This window comes from Myxine glutinosa, chromosome 12, assembly GCF_964187855.1.
Source record: "Myxine glutinosa chromosome 12, kmMyxGlut1.1, whole genome shotgun sequence".
Classification (NCBI taxonomy): Eukaryota; Metazoa; Chordata; class Myxini; order Myxiniformes; family Myxinidae; genus Myxine; species Myxine glutinosa.
The window spans coordinates 26,884,002-26,904,869 of NC_136272.1; the positions used below are offsets into that span (position 1 = coordinate 26,884,002).

Sequence of the window (20,868 nt, forward strand, 5' to 3'; positions counted from 1 at the left end):
CGCAAGAGCGAAGAATGCGGCGTGACGTATTCGAACGTCCACAGCTTGGGCGAAACGTGGCATGACGTCACGGTAAAGGACCGGAAGTGGCCTGTATTGTGTATTGGACGATCTCTGGGCCTGGTTCGAGTTATTTATGGTGTACCGCTTTAACCTGTGACGCGGATGACTCGTTCTTTTTAGCGACTCCTCTTCCGTCTTCGCCACCGCCGTTCTCGCTACTGTTGTTCCTATTTTGGCGGTTTTTAGAGCTCTGTTGCTTCACAAGTTCAGTTCGAGGGATTTGAGTTTTGTTCTTCATCGTTCAGGTAACTCTAACTGGTCTTGGGATTAGTATTTAATGTTAATGTCACAACGGTTTTATCACCAGGTTAATTTTATTGATGTCGTGTTTGAGTCCGAGCTTTCATGACGTCGATACACTTGATCTATCTCTGTGGCAGTTTCTGATCAGATTTGTGTCACTGCCAGTGCCAGTCCGAGGTCCTTCTTGGACCAATTGGCCATCTCCAAACTCTGATCACGTGGTTGCACTGAAATGGAGGCTTAAGATCTTCGGGTCTTGAGTTTGAGCCGCTATCGTGCCGTTTTATTATTACACCAGGTGGGTTGACTCAGCCTGTCGTCCTTCCGAGGTCGGCAAAAATGAGTACCAGCTTACAGGTATCGGGGCACTGCATCAGCGGCACCGCCGTGCTTCCAGAAAATGATGCAACCAGCAGCTGTGGGCTGCACACGAAACGACGTGTGGACCGACAGTTTTTCAATTTGCCTCGTTTCAGAGACTGCAATTCACCTTGTGACCTCTTCTTGACCTGCCGCAACCTCGACCAAGACGTCAGGTGTACAAACTGCCAGTTCGGTGCCCTCTCCATAACCTGGCAATACCAGCAGCGGGATGCACCAAACTAGCCGATTGAATATATATATTTTAGCCAAAGGTTTCCAACATTTAACGAACCACCCCGGTCAAGAATCGTCGTCAGCTACACCTTTGGCATTTCGGGTTTCCAAAATGTGGAAAATTTTAAGGAGTACTCTTCAGCCTCAAACTCTGCCAGGGAGAAATCTCCTCTCCCATGCACCTTTCCCATTGGATGGCAGCCCACAGGGTTTATCCATACTCTATCCTCTAAATGCTGAGTGTCAAACAACGTGGTGATTACATATTGGCACAGGACATGCATCGCAGCAGACATTTCAGCCGTTATTTCTACCAGTCTGGTCTTTTTGGCGATTCTTTCGCTCAGCATTCCAAAGGATGCCATGCAAGTTGAAAATGTCAGATACGATAACGTTTTCTGGGAATGATTTGCACTCTGCTGGTCATTGCCTGCTCAGGATGCGCCCTTCTGCTCGTGAAATGCCACGGGGTTTCGTCGGGCAATCGATATTATGAAAACATTTCCCAGGCCGCTCATGTTGGAGTCGTTGCTGATGTTACCAACCTCCAACTGCTCTCCCTTCACGGTTCACTCTTCCTAGGTGCAATTACATGCCCGTTATTCATTTGCACTCCTGGGATCACTGCCTGCTTCCAAACCCATCAGCTTTAAACGGAAAGTCTTTATATTGCTGCAACTTTTTTTGCACATCCGCAAAGCTTTTCATTTGGCTTGGAAGCATTCACTTTGATATTTCCTTCATGCACTTGAATAAGGTGGAGAGCTGTGTCCCACAAAGCTGCTTCATGGATACTACATGTGGAACAACTTGCTGACGAAAGTTTTCAAAAAGAAGCTCGTTTCCCAGTCAAGCTGGCAACAGGTACTCCACATTGGATCTGCGGCTTGGTCTCGGAGCAGTCCCTCGCTACTTCCACCACCGAAGGTGGACGGGTGTTATCTTTGCACCTCTGTCTGTCTGTCTGAGCAGGATATCTCAAAAGGTTCTGGATTGATTTGGATGGAATTTGGTAGACAGGTTGTGTGTGTCACAAGGACGAATTGATTTGATTTTGTCTTCCAGGAGCCAGAATCTGCTCAAAATGGTTTTGTGCAACACCCACTACACAGTTGGTTTATCACTTCCAGGTGATTGGGGAACATCTATAGAACAAATCCAGCCCTGATGTACAGTTGAATTGTGGCAGCAACAATAAATGGCAGCCACTTTTCTATGAGGGGGGTGGTGTCCGAGGCGTAAATCTGAGATTTTGACGGATTTCATTTATTTATTTTTTCCCTTAGCCCCTACAGGCTACAGGGAGATATTATCCCACCGACAGAGGATACTGTCCGTGCTTGTGAGCGGTTCATATGCTCCCTGTACACAACAGCTCAGGCAGCAGGTGACACGGCGGACGAAATCAGATATTGGATGTTCTGCCAGAAAAGGCAGAAGAGTGAATGCCTTCCACCAACATCTGACAGTATTAGGCAACACATTTATCGAGCTAACTATCAGTCATTCATCTGGAAGAAGTCATTGCTCCCCAACCAAGCACTACCAAAGCCAGATGATAATGGATGGAACATCGAAGATGGAACTCTCCAGCCCACCCTCATGACCAAAGACCCTGCTCCAGTTGGACTAGTTGAGCAAGTGTAAAGTGTCTGCATGTCAACGCAGCCACGTATGTGCCTGCAAGAACAATAACATGCCATGCACAGAAGCCTGCACTTGCATGGGAGGTGAACAATGCAAAAACCCAAACAAATAACCTACCACAAGCGACTCGGAAGATGATGATGAGGAAGATTAATGATGACATTTTCGTGATTTTATACCACTTAGAGGATGATTCAGTAGCAAAATATGTGTTTATTTTAATAATACAACAAATAACAGTTATATGTTAACATTGTAATGTTCAGTGAATGACTATGGCTATGATACGCAGCCAGATTTGACCTGGTGAGATATTTTTGCTGAGATTACTTGTGGGTTTTTGGTCATAACAGGAGTGGGGTTGATGATTTAAGGGGAAATGAAATCTATATTTTTCTGACTTTACTTAAGGATTGTCCAATTTTGTTTCTTGAAAAGATCATAAAGATATAACATATTACAACCATAACCGCATTTGAACGACATAACGATGATATTGCATAATTACAGTCGAAAAGGAAAAACTACATATTTCAGCGATTTTGTGTGTTTTGGGTATAATACAAGGTATAATAAATAAAAATTTTTAAATCATACTTGAACAGCATAACGAAAATCCCCTCATACTTCCCACTATCCTTTTAATTATAATGTTGAAGAATCCCTATTAGAAGAGCTGAAAAAACAAAAATACAAAAAAAAAATCATCAATTTCGAGCTCTACGGTACCCCCTTAATAGAAAAGTGGCTGCCATTTATTGTTGCTGCCACAATTTAACTGGACATCAGGGCTGGATTTGTTCTACAGATGTATCCCAAGCACCCTGAAATGACAAACCAACTGTGTAGTGGGTGTTGCACGAAACTCATTTTCTAGGCCTCTCTTGAAAACTGGCTCCTGGACTATTGGTGAAGATCTGGATCCGAGTCTGTTAGGGAGTTTTCAAAATTTTCTAAAAAGACTGTTTAGTTAAGTTTTGCGTTTTGTTAATCACGGTGGAATGTCTTGCTCACAGGCTTTCAGCCGCAGCTATGACGTGTAGGGATCGCACGCAAGAGTTCATGGCGACCTGCAAGTCTATGCAGAGCAGACAGGTAATATTGTTAACGACTCGCTTAACATTTGCTTTCCTGCTGATGCGAGAGTCAGCTCCTTTTGTGGCCTTTTATCCCAATTAATGTCTTCACTTTGTGTGACAGCAGCAGAATGGCATTCAGCCAATCCCAACCGGTGCCACACGTCAGCGCACCGAGTTCACCCTCATTGCAAAGTGAGTGTCATGGAGCAATTTTTTCTTTTCAAATATGCCAACCTTTCATTGAAATTGCTTCCCAATTCCTTACCGTACATTGTTTTGGCTTCTGGATTTTGTTTTTCCCGTGTACCCGTTGGGGCGGGTACATGGGATAAACAAGATGGACACTACAAGGCTTTTCCGGAAAGAAAACAGGGAATTTAAAAGAGATGCATTTGGGGTGGGTTAACAAGGGTAGAAAAGATCATGGTTTTGGATGGAGGAAGATAAGATATGGTGGTGAACAGCTGTTTTGAAGACCTGGATGGAGGAGTAGGGGTGAAGAGAATCTGGGAGTTTGTTCCAGAGGCGGGGAAAAAGAGGAATGAAAGTGAAGGTGAGCAGAGAGTGTTTATTTTGGAAGTTTCACCAGAAGAGGGTTGCTGGCAGATCTTGTGCATCCTGCTGGAATATTTGGATGACAGATCACAGATAGAGCAAGGCCAAGGCCAGAGAGGAGTCGGTAGAAGATAGAAAGACCACCAGCCTGCCTGCGGTGAGTGAGTGAATGGCCCTCAGAATCGGCTTCATCACAGGAGATTCCAATGATTCTGAAAGCTTTGGTTTCTCCAGCGTGAAGCCGAGCCGAAGGCAGTATTCCATCAAGCTGTGGATAAAACCACCGTTTAGAGGCCATTTTTCCCCGCAAAGCGGGGGTTGGCCTTTTCGGGGACCGTGGTAGTTGTGGTTTTTTGGTCCCCTTTTTGAAGCAATGTTTTACGGCCGGATGCCCTTCCTGACGCCAACCCTTTTTGCCGCCTTCAACGACAAACAGGGAATTACCAGTGAACTGGTACTCAATTAGCCGACCTCGGAAGGATGACAGGCTGAGTCAACCCCCCTGGCATTAATTCGGCGATCGACCGAGATTCGAACCCAGGATCCTAGGATCCTAAGCCGGCACCCTAGCCGCTAGCCCAACACCAGGGATCTAAGCTGTGGATGAAAGCCTTTTATGGGGTGAGGAGCTCAGAAGTGCCAAGGAAGGACTTCGCATGACGGAGGATGCCCAGACTGTGACTGGCTTTGGAGGCCAGCTTAGAAATGTGGTTTTCCCAGGAAAGATCATGGCAGAAAGTGAAACCCAAAAGCTTGAGTGACAGAACTTCTTCGGGAGGGTTGTCCAGACCGTCTTTTCAGAGAGACAAAGTGAAAGTGTGAGATTTGTCAGGATTGAAAGACATGTTCCACTTGTTTGATGAGTTTGAGGTATTGCCCAGGTCTGCAGAGAGTGAAGAGGCTGCCGTCTGCCGATCTGAGGGATGAGATATGGAGCGGCGGGGAGCTGAGTCATCAGCAAAAAGATATAGAGGATTTTCCAGAGAGTCAGAGAGATAATTAATGAAGACCATAAAAAGCACAGGTCCTAGAACACTGCATTGGGGAACTCCAGCCTGAACAGGAAGAGGAGATTAGAGAATTCCATTCAGGGCCACACGTTGACTGCAACGAGAGAGGAAGTCCGCAAGCCATGCGTGGAGGTTACCATGGATTCCATAGGAGGAGAGTTTAGTGAGCAGAGCAGGGTGCCAGACCGTATTGAAGGCACGAGATATGTCAAGGGAGACAGCTCTGATTTCCTGTTTGGCATTGAGGACCTCCATCCATTGTTGAGACAGCAGAAGGAGCATGTCCAGATGACCTGGCCTGAGTATAATGTGATGATCAGAGATCAAGCCATTGGAGAAGAGGAAGGATTTAATATCAGAAGCAATGATTGATTCATTGACGGTGTTGATGACTGGGAGCAGGCCGATTGGTCTGTAGTTGCAAGGATCTGTTTTTGCACATTTTTTGTGTAACGCAGTAATGTTGGCTGATTTCCAAGCAGATGTCAGATGTCCTTGATCAAAAGAGAGGGTTAAGAGAACAGAGAGAGGGTGAGATAGAGTGGCAGAGTAGGATTTAGGATCCGTGGGCTGATGCCGTCTGGTCCCGTTGCAGAATCAGAGTCGAGGTTTGACAGAAGCTTCTCCACCTTGTCAGGAGAGAAGGACACAGAGTCCAGGAGCAGCTAGGTTCGACTGGGAAAGGGGGGTACAGAGAGAGATGGTTTTGGGACACAAGATTTTGAGTCAAACACAGAGTTGAGGCATTCGGCTTTGTCACGTTCGGAGTCAGCTGTGTAGCTGTTTGACGTAAGGGAGGGGATGGAGGGGGAACAAACACAAGAAACAGATTTGACCAATCGCTACCAGGATTTGGAGGAGGGAAACAGGTTTGAGAGTTCAGCCTTGAGAGTAGAGAGATATCGTTTCCTGGCTCTCCTGAGGGTAGACACACACTTGTTCCGAGCTTTGTGGAAGGAACTGAGATTGACTTCAGTTGGATTTGCCTTCCATGAGACGAAGGCAAATTGTTTCAGGGCAACTGCCTCACCACAAGATTCAGTGTACCGTGGATGGGATGAAGGGTATGACAACTGAAGACGAGATCGGATAAATCTGTACATGAGAGAGAGCAAATTTCTTTGGAAGAATTCCCAGGATGAGTTGATGTCAGAGACAGTAGAGATGGGATACCAGTCCATAAGTTTGATGGCTGCTTGAAGACCATGCCAGTTGGCCTGAGTGAAATGCTAGATTCGTCGCCGCTGAGGAGGCTCTCTGAGAATGGCCTGAGAGATGTCCACTTTAACAAGCAAATGACCAGATGAACCGATTGGAGCAGAAGAGCAGCAGACATTTGCTGGGAAGTTTGTCATAACCAAGTCTAGAAGACAAGATGCTCCGTTGACTGAGATCCGGGTCGGGAAATTGACAGATTGCGTCAGTCCCAATGAGTTGCAGAAGTCCTTTGTTGAGGTGCCATGGCTGGTGTGAGAGGTGCCCACACCCAAGCAGCTGGCATGATGACAGTTGAAGTTGACAGAAGACAGAATCCCCACCCCTTATCTGTGATATGGATGTGATGTTGTTATCCGCAATTATCAAGAATTTCTGACCCTTTTGCCTTTTTTTTTTTTTTTTCTTTTTTTTCCCCACGAAGGCATTTTTGGATTCTTGTTTTCTGTTCCTGCAGGAGGATAGGGAAAGATTTAAGCAGCACATTTACCAAGCTGGAAAAACTCACCTTGTGTAAGTACTGTAGGAGAGATCGTTGAGGTGCTTCTGTGCTTTACGTTCTCGTTATGTGATGCACATGACAGACTTCCATGCCCGTGTGCTATCCTACAGTGGCAAAACGCAAATCGCTATTCGACGATAAAGCTGCCGATATCGAGGAACTGACTTACATCATAAAGAAAGTGAGTTGATTTGTACTGCCCACTGATATTGAAGAACCTTACACGGTCTTTTTCAGTGCAGTACCTTTTCTTCGTCATTGTTTATTTAATTTTTGTTGTACTGTGGCTGTGCATCTGGAAGTGCTATGACGGTGAAAACTTCTCGTCTTTTGCAGTTTTGGTTCACGGTTCAATTTCAAGCTTTGCCTAACAGAGATTGCAAACTATGTCGGTAGTTCTAATAAAAGTTTCCCTTTTGTAGACTAACAAGACCGAAAGTCTAACAGCAGCGTAGCCGGGCTTGTAAAATATTATAAACGGCAAACACACATGATTATCTTTTTAAACAGTCGCTAATGCTGTTTATAACATTAAATAAAGAAATTTGGAGGAATCCCGACATCTGTGAGGTAAGTTTTACTGACAGAACTGAGGGAAGATCTACTTTAATCTATATACCCTACAATGGTTGGGTTAATAACATGCTATCAAAAAACCAAGGCGAATCCTTACTTCCGCTGTTATTAGTACCGCACATCGCTTATCATTGATTCATGAACCATACACCGCTTCATTCCATTAATTTTTTATTCACGACATTGGGATTAAAGTGTTGTGGTCATATTTACTATATTATTATTACTATTACGAAAACGATACTGCTGAAACGATACACTACTGTATTAAGAAACCTGGGCTTAATTTGTCCGAAGCGACCCGTAGGGTGAAGCATAACGCCTAAGGCCTATACGTGTACCGTACCGTATTGTTGCAAGAGCCGTAACGCCGATGCTTTCGATATTTGATGGTCATTTTAACAATCGGTTTGTTTGTGTTTCACACTGAATGAAAAACGTGAAGGTAGAGCATGGCGATTGTGATATATGACAGGTTCGACGATATGTTCGGCCTGAACGAAATTGGAATCGAAATGCCGGAATGTGGAGAGTCAGCAGCCGCACCGCCGTAATGACATCGGAAGTAATCAAATCACCCTGTCATGTGACCAGATCCTCAGCTTTGATTGGTATACGTTTGAGGGGGCAGACAGACAGACAGACATACATACATACATACATACATACATACATACATACATACATACGGACGGGCAAACACTGTTCTCGATGGCTTTGCCCTTTGGGCTATGCTGTAAAAACTGCGTGGATGCAACATTTAATCGTCCACATTGGTCTGTAGATGGCATCATTTGTTTGCCCGGTGACTCACGCAGAAACGCTTCAAGTTGCAACTACTTGCAGTGGAAACAAAATCGCGACCTGGAAAAGATCAAAGGGAAGGTGGTGAAATATTCCTCGGTTTCTTGTTAAATAGAACGTTTTTCTTCCCGTAATTAACCGTTTTGTGTTTCGCAAAAGCTGCAATACACCTAGTGAGTGGTTCATATTTGGTCGTGACATTGTGAATAATAACGGATGTCTTGGAGCAAGGCTGTCTGAATGACCATCGAATGCCGATGGAGCGAATAACCATATCGTGGGGTAACTTCGCTTACGAATCGGTGGCATCTTGCTGAAGGAGCTGTCTCTTTCCATTGGGAATTTGGAAACGAGCTCCCCTCCCAACTCCACGAGCCATTTGGGTTTCTGTAAAATGTGTAAAAGTGTAACTTTTACCTTTATTTTTAAAATTTGTATGTTTATATTCACCAGCATTACAATGAAGAACTAGTTTTGCTTGTAAAGGCCAGCGTTGATCTTTGTGAGTGGACAGGTTGAATATTGGATGAAATCGACAGGACATTGATCGAGGTGTGCTGTCAGGAGCAAGGAGAAGCTGATGTTTTGGATGTTAACCCTTCGTGAGGGAAAGGTTAATGACCAATGCGTCGGCCTCCCCTTCTTTCCACGATTGTTAGCATTCCTTGGTTACGGTTCCGTTGATTTCATCCAATACTCACTATATTTAACTGTTTGTGTTGATTTGACACACTGATGGATTTTCACCACATTTAATAACAATCTCTCGAGTCCCAAAGCATAAGTTTGTTTGTTTATCCCAATTTAACACAGAACCCACAGCCCCAGCCTCTTATGTATGCCAAATGCATGCCCCCTTCCTTCCACTTCTCTTGCTCTTATAACCCCGAACCTAACCCTCTCCATACGTCTCTCCATACTCCTCCCCTCATCTCACACTCATAGAAGGGTTTTAGTTTCAAACTCCTTGTGTTTTTTTTTTTACATTTAATTTTCTTAATTTAGCTTTCCACCCCTGCTGCCTTCTCATTCCCTCTACCATGTGCCATAAAGGGACAATAGGATATTTATTTCAATGGAATGAGTAGCTTTATCCTTAAATTTTGATTCTCTGTTTTTTGATATTTTTTCTTGCAAACCAAACAATATTGGTCCTTGATTGCTGTTTAATAACTATTGGAATATGGTTCTTTAAAACTCCACTCCCTGCTTCAACCCTTTCAGGACATAAACAGCCTCCACAAGCAGATTGCACAGCTGCAGGAGTTCGTACGCGGCCGCGGTACTCAAAGCAGTCGGCACATGCAGACGCACTCCAGCACGGTGGTCATATCCTTGCAGGTGATTGCCAGTGTTGTGTTTTAAATTGTTCGTTACTGGGTTTGCATCTGAGCATCAGTGTTGTGGTACATTGCTTCAACTGAACCAGGGATGATACTGGGGTGGCAGGATATTGGTTAAAGGAATTATGAGGCACATTCAGAAAGTTAGTGGAACAAGATGCTCACAATATTCCAAGACACACATATATTTTATATGTATTGCAATATCAGAGATTGCGGCAGCACTCGCTCTGTGTAGGGAATAGGGAGGTACCAAAACAAAATTGCTGTCTCCTGGCAACATGTGTAAAAGTATTATGTGGAAGGGGGAGCAGGTAGGGAGCCATAGCTAGAATGTGATAAAATAGTGTGGAACGTGGGCTCAAATGGGTTAGATTTATACCTGCATTAGAGACACATCAGAGTTCGTTTGTATGGAAAATGGGTACTGAGGCAGTGACCGTCCATCATAGAGCAGTATAGGGTAATGACATGTCGTGTAAAAAAAACCTCCTGTCGACAGGCGAGGACAGGTGGAGGACTTGAGGTAAATGAAAACGGGCATGCAAAATCTCTGCATGTGTTGCTTTGGGAATCCCCCGCAGGCTGCCTCATTGAGAACCGCGCACCTGTTGGTATGGTGAGCTGCCGAGAGCCCTGTAATGTGGAGGCAGGATGCTTTTGCGGGCTGGCCACCCCACACAGTGGGACGTCCAATTGTAGGACCATCCACATGCTGGAAGGTGGTCCTGAAGGTCATAAAAGCTGCATTCGCACATATGTGAGACAGATCTTCTCTCTTTTCTGGCTTGCGAGCATTGGACTCTGCCTGGACTCTGATCCTTGGTGTGAGGGATGCCAGCCGACTGAACTGGCCCATCCGTGCAGTGTTTGATTGGCGTGTAGACACCAATTAATTATCGTTTAGTTACCGAAGTCCTCGCCGCCCCATTGTTCATGTGAATCAAGTATTGATGCCAGCGAGGGGTTTTAATTTCCTTGTGTATTTTTGGATGTGTGCTTCCTTATTTGATTGTCTTTTGAGTGCCAGGTCTGTTCAATTTATTTGTTATTGGCATCTCGTTTTCCCTCCCATATTTCTGTTTAAATAATCTTTTAAATATAACAAGCATCCTCCCGCCTTTCAATTGCCACGCGCAGGAAAGACCAGCTTGTTCGGCCGTATTGACCAATCTTGGAGAATATTAAATTGTAATAGTTAGTCCTGCTATTAGTGTGGAGAAGATAAGCAAGTGCTGTCTGCTCGAAGTAGCTTGCAGGATTATTTGGCCATTCGCAGAGGCCTGCTTTAGCCTCACTGAGCTTAGCTCACTGGCACAGTCAACCGACTTTGCGCAGGAGGATCCGGCTAGAGTTAATAGTTGCAAAGGGCGTCCGGGATCTAGTGGACACGCCATTCTCTCGGGGTTCTCCAGAGGTGACACCCAAAAACAGAAAACCCGTAAAACTATATATATATATATATATATATATATATATATATATATATATATATATATATATACAGTGAAACCTTGACTTACGAGTTTAATTCGTTCTGTGACCGAGCTCGTAACTCAATTTGCTCGTTTCTCAAATTAAATTTCCCCATTAAAATGCATTGAAATGCTATTAATCCGTTCCAGCCCCCCAAAAACCACACCAATTTTTTTTTAAATATACAGTATATATAAAAATATCTCGCGCTTTATATTTCACCTGTATGCAGCATACAAGTTGGCAGGATGGCCTGGACTGGAGGTACGCACACTCGACTCTGAACTGTCCAGCCTGGGTTTGAATCCCGACCCAGCTATAACCTGTCATGGGTGAATCAAGGAGTTTATCTTGCCTGTCAAGGAGTTTATCGACTCCTTCTGCTTCAAAATCGTACATATCGTAGAAGTACTACGATTGTACTGCCTCACCAAGTCGACAACACGCACACCTCGCTCATGTTTTTCGACGATTGCGTGTTTTATATCCAAGCACATCATCCTCTTCTTCTTCTCAGTACTGCCCTTGGCACTCAATTTCTTAGGACACATGGTTAAAACTAAGAAATTTTCCAAAATAACCAAAATGCGAAAACAAAGCAGCAGCTATATACGGCAGAGATGCTTGCACGGCAAGATAACCACGTGACCTGAACCCACCTGGTGGCGGGTGGCGTAAGCTCCAACATAACCAAAATGCGAAAACAAAGCAGCAGCGATATACGGCAGAGATGCTTGCACGGCAAGATAACCACGTGACCGGAACCCACCTGGTGGCGGGTGGCGTAAGCTCCAAAATAACCAAAATGCGAAAACAAAGCAGCAGCGATATACGGCAGAGATGCTTGCACGGGAAGATAACCACGTGACCGGAACCCACCTGGTGGCGGGTGGCGTAAGCTCCAAAATAACCAAAATGCGAAAACAAAGCAGCAGCGATATACGGCAGAGATGCTTGCACGGAAAGATAACCACGTGACCGGAACCCACCTGGTGGCGGGTGGCGTAAGCTCCAAAATAACCAAAATGCGAAAACAAAGCAGCAGCGATATACGGCAGAGATGCTTGCACGGCAAGATAACCACGTGACCGGAACCCACCTGGTGGCGGGTGGCGTAAGCTCCAAAATAACCAAAATGCGAAAACAAAGCAGCAGCGATATACGGCAGAGATGCTTGCACGGCAAGATAACCACGTGACCGGAACCCACTTGGTGGCGGGTGGCGTAAGCTCGTAACTCAGATCTCGGCTCGCATCTCAAAGCAATAAACTGCCCAAGCGACGGCTCGTATCTCGGAAAACTCGTAAGTTGGTGCACTCGTAAGTCAAGGTTTCACTGTATATATATATATATATATATATATATATATATATATATATATATATATATATATATATATATATATATATATATATATATATATATATATATATATATTGTAACGAATGTGGAAACGTTACAATGTGAACGTTACAAAAGTATGGTAACATCCTCGTAATGTAAATAATGGTCGCAGCCGTCCTAGTTAATTCCATGAAACTTACACGCAGGTCACAATATATCTTTTAAATAGTGTATTTCCTTATTCCATGTAGGCTAAATATGTGTTTCCCACTAGATTGACTTTGCATTGTATCAAACAAAATAAGCGTAGGCCCTTCCAATTTCCCCAAAACCTCCCTTCCAATTGCCTTCCGCATTTTGGGCGGTTTTCTTCAAACCACCATTGGCCACGAGGTAGGGTTGGGGAAGAAAGGCGTGTCTCCACCTCGTCATAAGAGGGAAGGAGTGAACCAGCCCTAACAGCCAATCAACACTGCGGTGAGCGACCCGGTAGGCGTGCCCTCGGAGCCGGCGGCTTGATTTCGCCCGAGGTGATAAAAGCGACTGTAAGGGACTGCTTTACGAGATGACTTGGGAGAGGCCTTGAGAGATGACCCTGGGAGATGAGCAAAGAGGCTGCACCAAAAGGAGCGGTGAGATGCGAAACGCTCCAAGCCAAAGAGGAGAGGTACTCGGCAAGGAAACCAGCTTTGGAGAGACGCGCTGAAAGGAGGGAGACGGCTCCACCCCAAGAAGAGGAGCAGGTGTGCCGAACCAGCGCGTGACGTCTACCGCAGCGGATACACGACGGAGGGTTTCCCGCCAAAACCGCGAGGAATTGTGAGCTGCGGCCTCCCGACTTTGCCTCCCTCTCAAGCAATCCATCTCAAGCCCTACCTGCCTGCAATATCCCCTGTGTAAGTGTGAATGTCCTGTCCTGCTCGTTGTCTTGGGGCTAAGTAAAAATGAATAGTGTAAGTTAATGATTCGCTGTGTTACTGCTTCTTCCATCCATTGCTTGTGTGTGTATAATAAAATCTGTTCTTCCTCCGTATTCTTCTTCTTCTTCTTTTTCATTCTCTTTCGGTCGCTTTAGAGATTTCCCGATTGAATATCTGTGGGGCGATCTGGTCAACGTCGGGTGGAATCAGGTTTTAATCGGGGAGTAACTGTTCGGACGCGGTTAAATACACCACCGCTCGGTCAATATAACATCTAAAAGCCGCGTCTGTAACAATATATATATACATACATACATTTTGTAGTCCATTGTATAATTTAAATAAACATAAATGCAAATTTCGCATGTGGAAAAAGTAAGTACATCCCTACATTTATCACTACTTCAAATACCTAAAATTAGAATCAGGTGCACCAGCTCAGGTGCAAATGATTAGAACATCGTTAGAGAGGATCTTGGACGAACCTGTCTTTTCTAAACCTCAGACATTTAGTTTGGTTTGTTCTTTGTTGTTGAAGTGTGCGGCGTCACCATGCCTAGATCAAAAGAGCTCTCTGAGGCCTTCAAAAAGAAGGTTATAGATGCCTACGAGTCTGGGAAGGGATTTAAAAAGATCTCCAAACAATTTTAAATCAATCATTCGACTGTCCGGAAGATCATCTACAAGTGGAGAAGATTCCAAATAACTGCCAACTTGTTCAGGCCAGGCCACCCCGACAAGTTCAGCCTGAGAGCAGACCGCAAGATGCTGAAATAAGTCTCCAAGAACCCCAATATATCATCACGGGACCTACAGGTAGCTCTTGCCACTGTTGATGTCAAAGTGCACGAGTCTACCATTAGAAAGAGGCTGCACAAATTTGATCTACATGGGAGGTGTGCCAGGAGGAAACCTTTGCTGTCCAGAAAGAACATCAGGGAAAGACTAAAGTTTGCCAATGAACACCGAGGCAAAGACCAGCACTTCTGGATCAATGTGCTCTGGACAGATGAGTCAAAGGTAGAGCTATTTGGCCCCAGTACCAGAAGACATGTTTGGCGAAAACCAAAGACAGCATTTGACCACAAGAACCTGATACCAACTGTAAAGCATGGTGGTGGAAATATTATGGTTTGGTGCAGCTTTGCTGCATCAGGGCCTGGGCATCTCACCATCATCGAATCCACTATGAATTCTTTGTTGTACCAGAGGGTGCTTGAGGATAATGTGAGGCAATCTGTTGGAAAGTTGAAGCTCAACCGAAGGTGGACCTTGCAACATGACAATGACTCTAAACATACCAGTAAATCCACCAAGGAATGGCTGAAAAGAAAGAAATGGAGGGTTCTGGAATGGCCAAGTCAAAGCCCGGATCTAAATCCCATCGAGATGTTGTGGGGGGATTTGAAACGAGCTGTGCATGCAAGAAACCCCTCAAACATCGCACAGCTGAAAGAATTCTGCATGGAGGAGTGGGCAAAAATTTCTCCCAGTCAATGTCAGAGACTGGTAGACAGATATAAGAAACGCCTACTTGAGGTTATTTCTGCCAAAGGGGGCAATACCACCTATTAGAGCCAAGGGTCTACTTACTTTTTCCACATGCGAAATTTGCATTTATGTTTATTTAAATTATACAATGGACTACAAAATGTAAATGTTTCATGATATTTGTTATATTATATCACCTTTATCTGTCAATATTGTTCAAATGAAGATCAAATAGCTGTATGTTGAAATATGTTGAAAAAGTCAAAACTTTACATGGGGTGTACTTACTTTTTCACGTGACTGTATATATATATATATATATATATATATATATATATATGTATATATATATGTATATACACACACACACACACACACACACACACACACACACACACACACACACACACACACACACACACACACACACACACACACACACACACACACCTATACATATTTAATTTAACCAAAGAAGCACACCACTAGCCATATGACATGACACTGACGTCATGTGCATAAATTATACCAACACATCACCTCCAAACTAGGAGGCATCCGTGTGGTACTCAAGTCTTTGCAGACTGAGATTAAAGCTCTATGGTCACAAATAGACAAAGGCAGAGATGTCGAGCTAGATTTCGCCCTTATTATGGGCTCATCAGGACAACATACTGCTGATCGTTTATTTGTGACCAAACTAAGCTGCTAATAAATAGATTGAACCCCCTAATTTGACTAGGAAGCAAGGCACAGATTGAGTCTCACCCCAGCAATTGCTGCACGACCTGTTAGCAACAAGTGTCGCCTGCCACGCGGACACATTGTCTCTGCCCTGCTCATGAACAACTAGGAGGTTTGTAGTCAGGAATATTAAATTTAACCAAAGAAGCACACTAACCCTATGATATGACGTTGACGTTGAATGTATCTGTACTTGTTTTCATCCTTTTTATCTTTTGTCTCCAAGTAACTCAATATTACCTTCTTCTTCATCTTTTCTTTCTGATCTAGCTCAATATTACTTTGACTCGTCTTGATGGTTTTAACACTTGCAGTAAAGCAGCAACAATTTGCTACAGTGTATTTATGAAGCTTGTTAATTTAGTAATAAACAGATATGACTGTTATTGCCGCTGAAGGGATTTTGACTGAACTTGGCATAACTATGGACAATACAAAGATGAATTGATTCGATTTTGGGTTAAAAAGGTGAAAGGCCTAAGGTCAAGCACCCTTTTAATTGAAAATCTGTTGCTGCAATAACTTATGAACAACTCAAGATATTTCAACCATACTTGATACATTTATGGGCTGTAATACAAATATTACCTGGTATGCCTGGTGTTGGCTTCGCGGTTAGGGTGCCGGCTTGCGATCCTAGGATCCTGGGTTCGAATCCCGGTCGATCGCTGAATTAACGCCAGGGGGGTTGACTCATCCTGTCATCCTTCCGAGGTCGGCAAATTGAGTACCAGCTTGCTGGGATGAATGATCACGGTGTGTACCCCGGTTTAGAATGGTACACCGTATCCCTGCGCATCGTAAGAGGCTCTGCGATGCATTTATGTCGATGGTTGGCGTCAGGAAGGGCATCCGGCCATAAAAACATTGCCTCAAACAGGGAACCATGATTGTCATGGGGCCTGCAAGGCTAACCCCCGCTCTAGCAGGGAAAATGGCCTTAAAACGATCATTCATTCATTCATTCATTCAATACAAAGATTAAATGGTTGAATTTCAGATTGAACAGGTCAAAGGTCACATGCCCTTTGAAAGTTATTTACAGACTATAACTTGCAGACTATAACAGAATTTACAGCCTGGTGTTGGGCTAGCGGCTAGGGTGCCAGCTTAGGATCCAAGGATCCTGGGTTCGAATCCCGGTCGATCGCTGAATTAACGCCAGGGGGGTTGACTCAGCCTGTCATCCTTCCGAGGTCGGCGAATTGAGTACCAGTTCACTGGTAATTCCCTGTGTGTCGTAAAAAGGCGACAAACAGGGTTGGCGGCAGGAAGGGCATCCGGCCGTAAAACATTCCTTCAAAAAGGGGACCCAAAAACAACAACAACCACGGTCCCCGAAAAAGGCCAACCCCCGCTTTGCGGGGAAAAATGGCCTCTAAAAGGTGTTTTTTTTTAAAATATAACTTGGGTTAGAAGCATCTGTTCTTCTACTTTCTTGCTTTCTTTCTTTCTCTCTCTCTCTCTCTCTCCTCCCTCTTGCACCCTCAAGGGAGCTTTAATTTTTCATGTGACCTTTAAGTTAGAGCAAACGTAACAGTGGGTTGACATCCAACGTGGGCGGAGACACAGCCATTGACATATTCGTGTCGAATTCTATTTTCTACTTAATGTTGGATTCACTCGCCAAAATATAAAGGAACTAGGTAGGGATTATTGCATAATGACAAAAAACTTTAGCTCCATTTCCAAATTACAACACCTGCACAAGTAGTAAGTAGCACCACACGAAGCATCTCTACATCTTTGTTTTTCATTCTGAATAAATGTTTGTTGTTCGACTTTCACTGAACATACTCTATGATAGGATTTGCAACCCCTACCCAGTTACTTCTTCATGTTTTGGTGATTTCAGTCTGATATTCATACACACATGTCTCCTGCTTATTTTGGTATGTCTTGGACTGTAAGTATTTTGTTCGCATGACTTTTTGAATATGCCATGTAAATATCAGAGCAAAGTATCCAAAGGAAAAGGGTTTCTAGTATAAATCGTATCAAATTTGTGCTGAAGATTTGTTTTTGTTTTTGCATTGAATTTTTTTGCAAATGCAAATTGCAAAATGCAAATTTTTGCAAATGCAAAGAATTTGTTTTTGCATTGCAGCAGCAGACGGATAGTGCCTGTTTGGGATTTGGGTACTTGGTAATTATTCTACAGTTTCATCAGAGAGAATGCGATGTTACAAATCTGCATGGCCTGCCTTTTTAATCGTAGTCTTTACCTTGCCCTGCCTCAGTCTCGACTGGCATCCATGTCGAACACTTTCAAGAACGTGCTTGAAGTCAGGACCGAGGTGGGTGTTGAGCATATGCCCGTCACTTGTCCACGTCCCTTCCTCGATGTATCGACTCCACTTGTCCGCAGAAACGTCACAAGAACAGATTGTGCTTTATGTATCACCGCGCCCTCTTTTATATCGTTCTTACAGAACCTGAAGGAGCAAAGGAGCAGGCGTGAGCACTTTACGCAGAGCACCGTATCCAGCCTTCCACCCCCCATTATGAATGGCCATGGTAGGCTTCCCTTTCCTTGCTTTTTGTAATAATTCCCACAGTACAGAGCACTTGCTGGAGTAGACAGACTATATAAATCTCTATAATGGAAGGAAAGTTTTGTTGCAGGCACGGTCGGTCTGAATAACTCCGGTTTGAATCTGAGTCAGGTTAATGTGACTGGAAGCCCCAGTCGACCCCACATCTCTTGAGCAAAGCGTTCGGGCCTATGTGCCGCACTACTACCCGGTGGAGCAGCAGGTTCAAACGGGTCTCCCACCGAGTCAATATGTGACTGCTGGTGATGAGGCCGAGCTTACCTCATCTCCTGATAACTTCTGATCTATTAATTACCTTATAAACCTCCGCATCACTGTACGTCGCCGCTTTGGCCAACAGAATGCACCACGCTTTTAGGGACCAAGCAGTTTTATTTGCACTCACAAATATGTACATCACCAATATAATTGAACAAAACATTCCCCATTACCACTATGCACTACGTGGCACTCACAACTCACGGAATATCGGATGTACAGTCAATTTAGCGCTGTACTTGGGACCTGCATTCGTCCAACAAAGATTGAGGTCGAGACAATTGGGGGAAGACGGACCCCCCCCCCCCCCCCCCTCCCAATCTAGTGTGACAACTCTGGGGAGCCTTTGCATCCCTTTTTGGTGGTTGCACAGGCTACAAGCCCTCGGCCACTGGCGGGCATGGGGTGTCCCCCACGAATACAGTAAATGGCACCCTTGAACTGTGTTCTTTATTTGTTGATGCTGATGGGTGGTACCAAACACCGGCGTCCATGAGGTCCACACTAACGACCAACCCACCCCCTAGTGCACTGAGATGTAACGGCAGCTTCCTTGTCCACACTGACACATCCCGTAGAGCACACACCAGCGCCCCGCCATCGAGAGTCGTAGACTTTGAAACAACTATCGTTATACTATAGATGCATTCTTTATCCCCTAGGAGTCAGAACCGCAACCTCAACAGTATGTTGTATGTATGTACGCATGTATGTTGTATCCTTCAACTACTCCTCCAAGAGGATTTGAGCCAGGATGATGAAACTTTCAGGCTTTGTCTTTGTAGTTGCTTTTTAACAGTTGAATGTTTGTTTGATACGCTGCCCATCAGTGAACTGCTATCCTGGTGCTTCACAGGCAAGGTGTTGCATCGTTGAGTATACCATATGTCAGAATGATGTTAACCCGGGTCTCGGATCTGTGAGCATTCGCTGGTGGATGTTAAAGATCCCACGGTCCCTTTTGAAAAGAGTAGGCCATTGTTTGTCCATATTCTGGGCAAATTGCAAAAACCTGTCTTGACAAAAAGCACAGGCTGGGGTTGGTTCTCAGCAAGGTAGTTGTTGCGGGAGAACAGAGTATTGTCATAGATAACAATATCATCTGACTACAGTAAGAGGCCTCAAAAGTGCCATCAGTTATGCAACCTGTTGTGTTTGGAATATCCATTGTGCAACATCCACTGCTTTCTCTATTCCATGTGCAGCCGTCTCGCTGCTTCTCCAGGATGACGAGCCGCGAGCAGCTCAAGGTGACGGCACCGTTGTTGTCAGCATGGAGCCACATCAGCAACAGCTGCAACTTATTGACGAGCAGGTTGGTATATTGGTGGGGGGAGGGCAGGCTTTGAGGGGGGCAGAAGACTCCCTGGGCAACTGTGCTTGTGAATGATTTATTATATTTCATTATCTTCTTGCTATATAAATTGGCCGTGGCAGAAATTGTTTATTTATTTATTTATTTATTTAAGAGACATTATTTCAAGGCACTTCGTCTGTTGGAGTGGTCATCAGCTTGAGTGTGCACAAAATGAGAAGACCTTTTTAATGTTTGGACACAGTTTAAAAAGACATTCATTGGAGGAATGTGAGGGTGGTTAAAACCATTTGTGGCCCTCCAGTCAACCCGGAGTTTATGTTGAGAACCCCAGGTGTATTTGCTGTAACCCCTGCTGAGTACGAGCCTATTCAAGTGGTTTTAAAAATAATTTAGTTGCTGTAAGGATGTGGCTGCCGCCCTCTGTCACTGGGATGAGGGATGGGCTGGCACAGGATAGAGTCGTCTACAAAGTGATCCAGAGCATCCTCCAGAGAGGTAACACTAACATCAGTTTCCTTCTTTTTACAGGACACTTACATCCAGAGCCGTGCCGACGCTGTACAAAATATCGAGTCGACCATCGTGGAGCTCGGCTCGATCTTCCAGCAACTAGTTCATATGGTGAAGGAGCAAGAGGAACAGATTTTGAGGTACGCTACAGTCGGTTCTACGGGACTGCCCCACCACCACCTCCTCCACCCCTCCACCCACCACACCATCCCAATAATTCATATATTAAAGTAGTGCCATTTTTTGTCTGGCTGCTCCTCTCTTTCCATCCATTGGTTGGACACCTGGCCTGACTCCACCCACAACGATGTCATTAAGGCATACAACGACTGGCTTCACTTCCTAGGCCTCGCCTTCAGTCCGCTTCAAACGAATTTGCCTTGGTTTCTAAATGCAGTAGTATCGTTTTCGTAATAATAATAATAATAATAATAATAATAATGTAACGTTAATAATAATAATAATGGTAATGTATAGTAACTGTAATCGTAACACTGCAAAGTTACTGGATTCAAGCGGTGTGTTACTCATGACTCGATGAGAAGCGGTGTACTAAATACTGCGAGAGTAACTAATTATTAGCCGAGGTTCCTTAATACAGAAAACCGTTTTTGTAGT

General features: G+C 44.4%; 1 protein-coding gene across 3 annotated transcripts in view; it reads left to right on the top strand.

The window, feature by feature from the left end:
* The first annotated feature begins 23 nt into the window (after positions 1–23).
* The window catches only part of STX5 (syntaxin 5), a 34,474-nt gene continuing 13,629 nt past the window's right edge, over positions 24–20,868 (top strand). Inside the window, exons 1-10 of one of the 3 annotated variants that reach the window (XM_068132940.2) lie at positions 24–308; positions 3,567–3,645; positions 3,754–3,821; positions 6,867–6,922; positions 7,022–7,092; positions 9,516–9,632; positions 17,850–17,906; positions 18,042–18,126; positions 19,628–19,737; positions 20,269–20,390. In XM_068132940.2, coding sequence (XP_067989041.2) covers positions 3,583–3,645; positions 3,754–3,821; positions 6,867–6,922; positions 7,022–7,092; positions 9,516–9,632; positions 17,850–17,906; positions 18,042–18,126; positions 19,628–19,737; positions 20,269–20,390 — 749 coding nt within the window. In that variant the 5' untranslated portion in view covers positions 24–308; positions 3,567–3,582. Of the gene's footprint in view, positions 309–3,566; positions 3,646–3,750; positions 3,822–6,866; positions 6,923–7,021; positions 7,093–9,515; positions 9,633–17,849; positions 17,907–18,041; positions 18,127–19,627; positions 19,738–20,268; positions 20,391–20,868 lie in introns of all 3 variants that reach the window. The other 2 variants (XM_068132939.2, XM_078766625.1) reach the window with 2 other exon arrangements.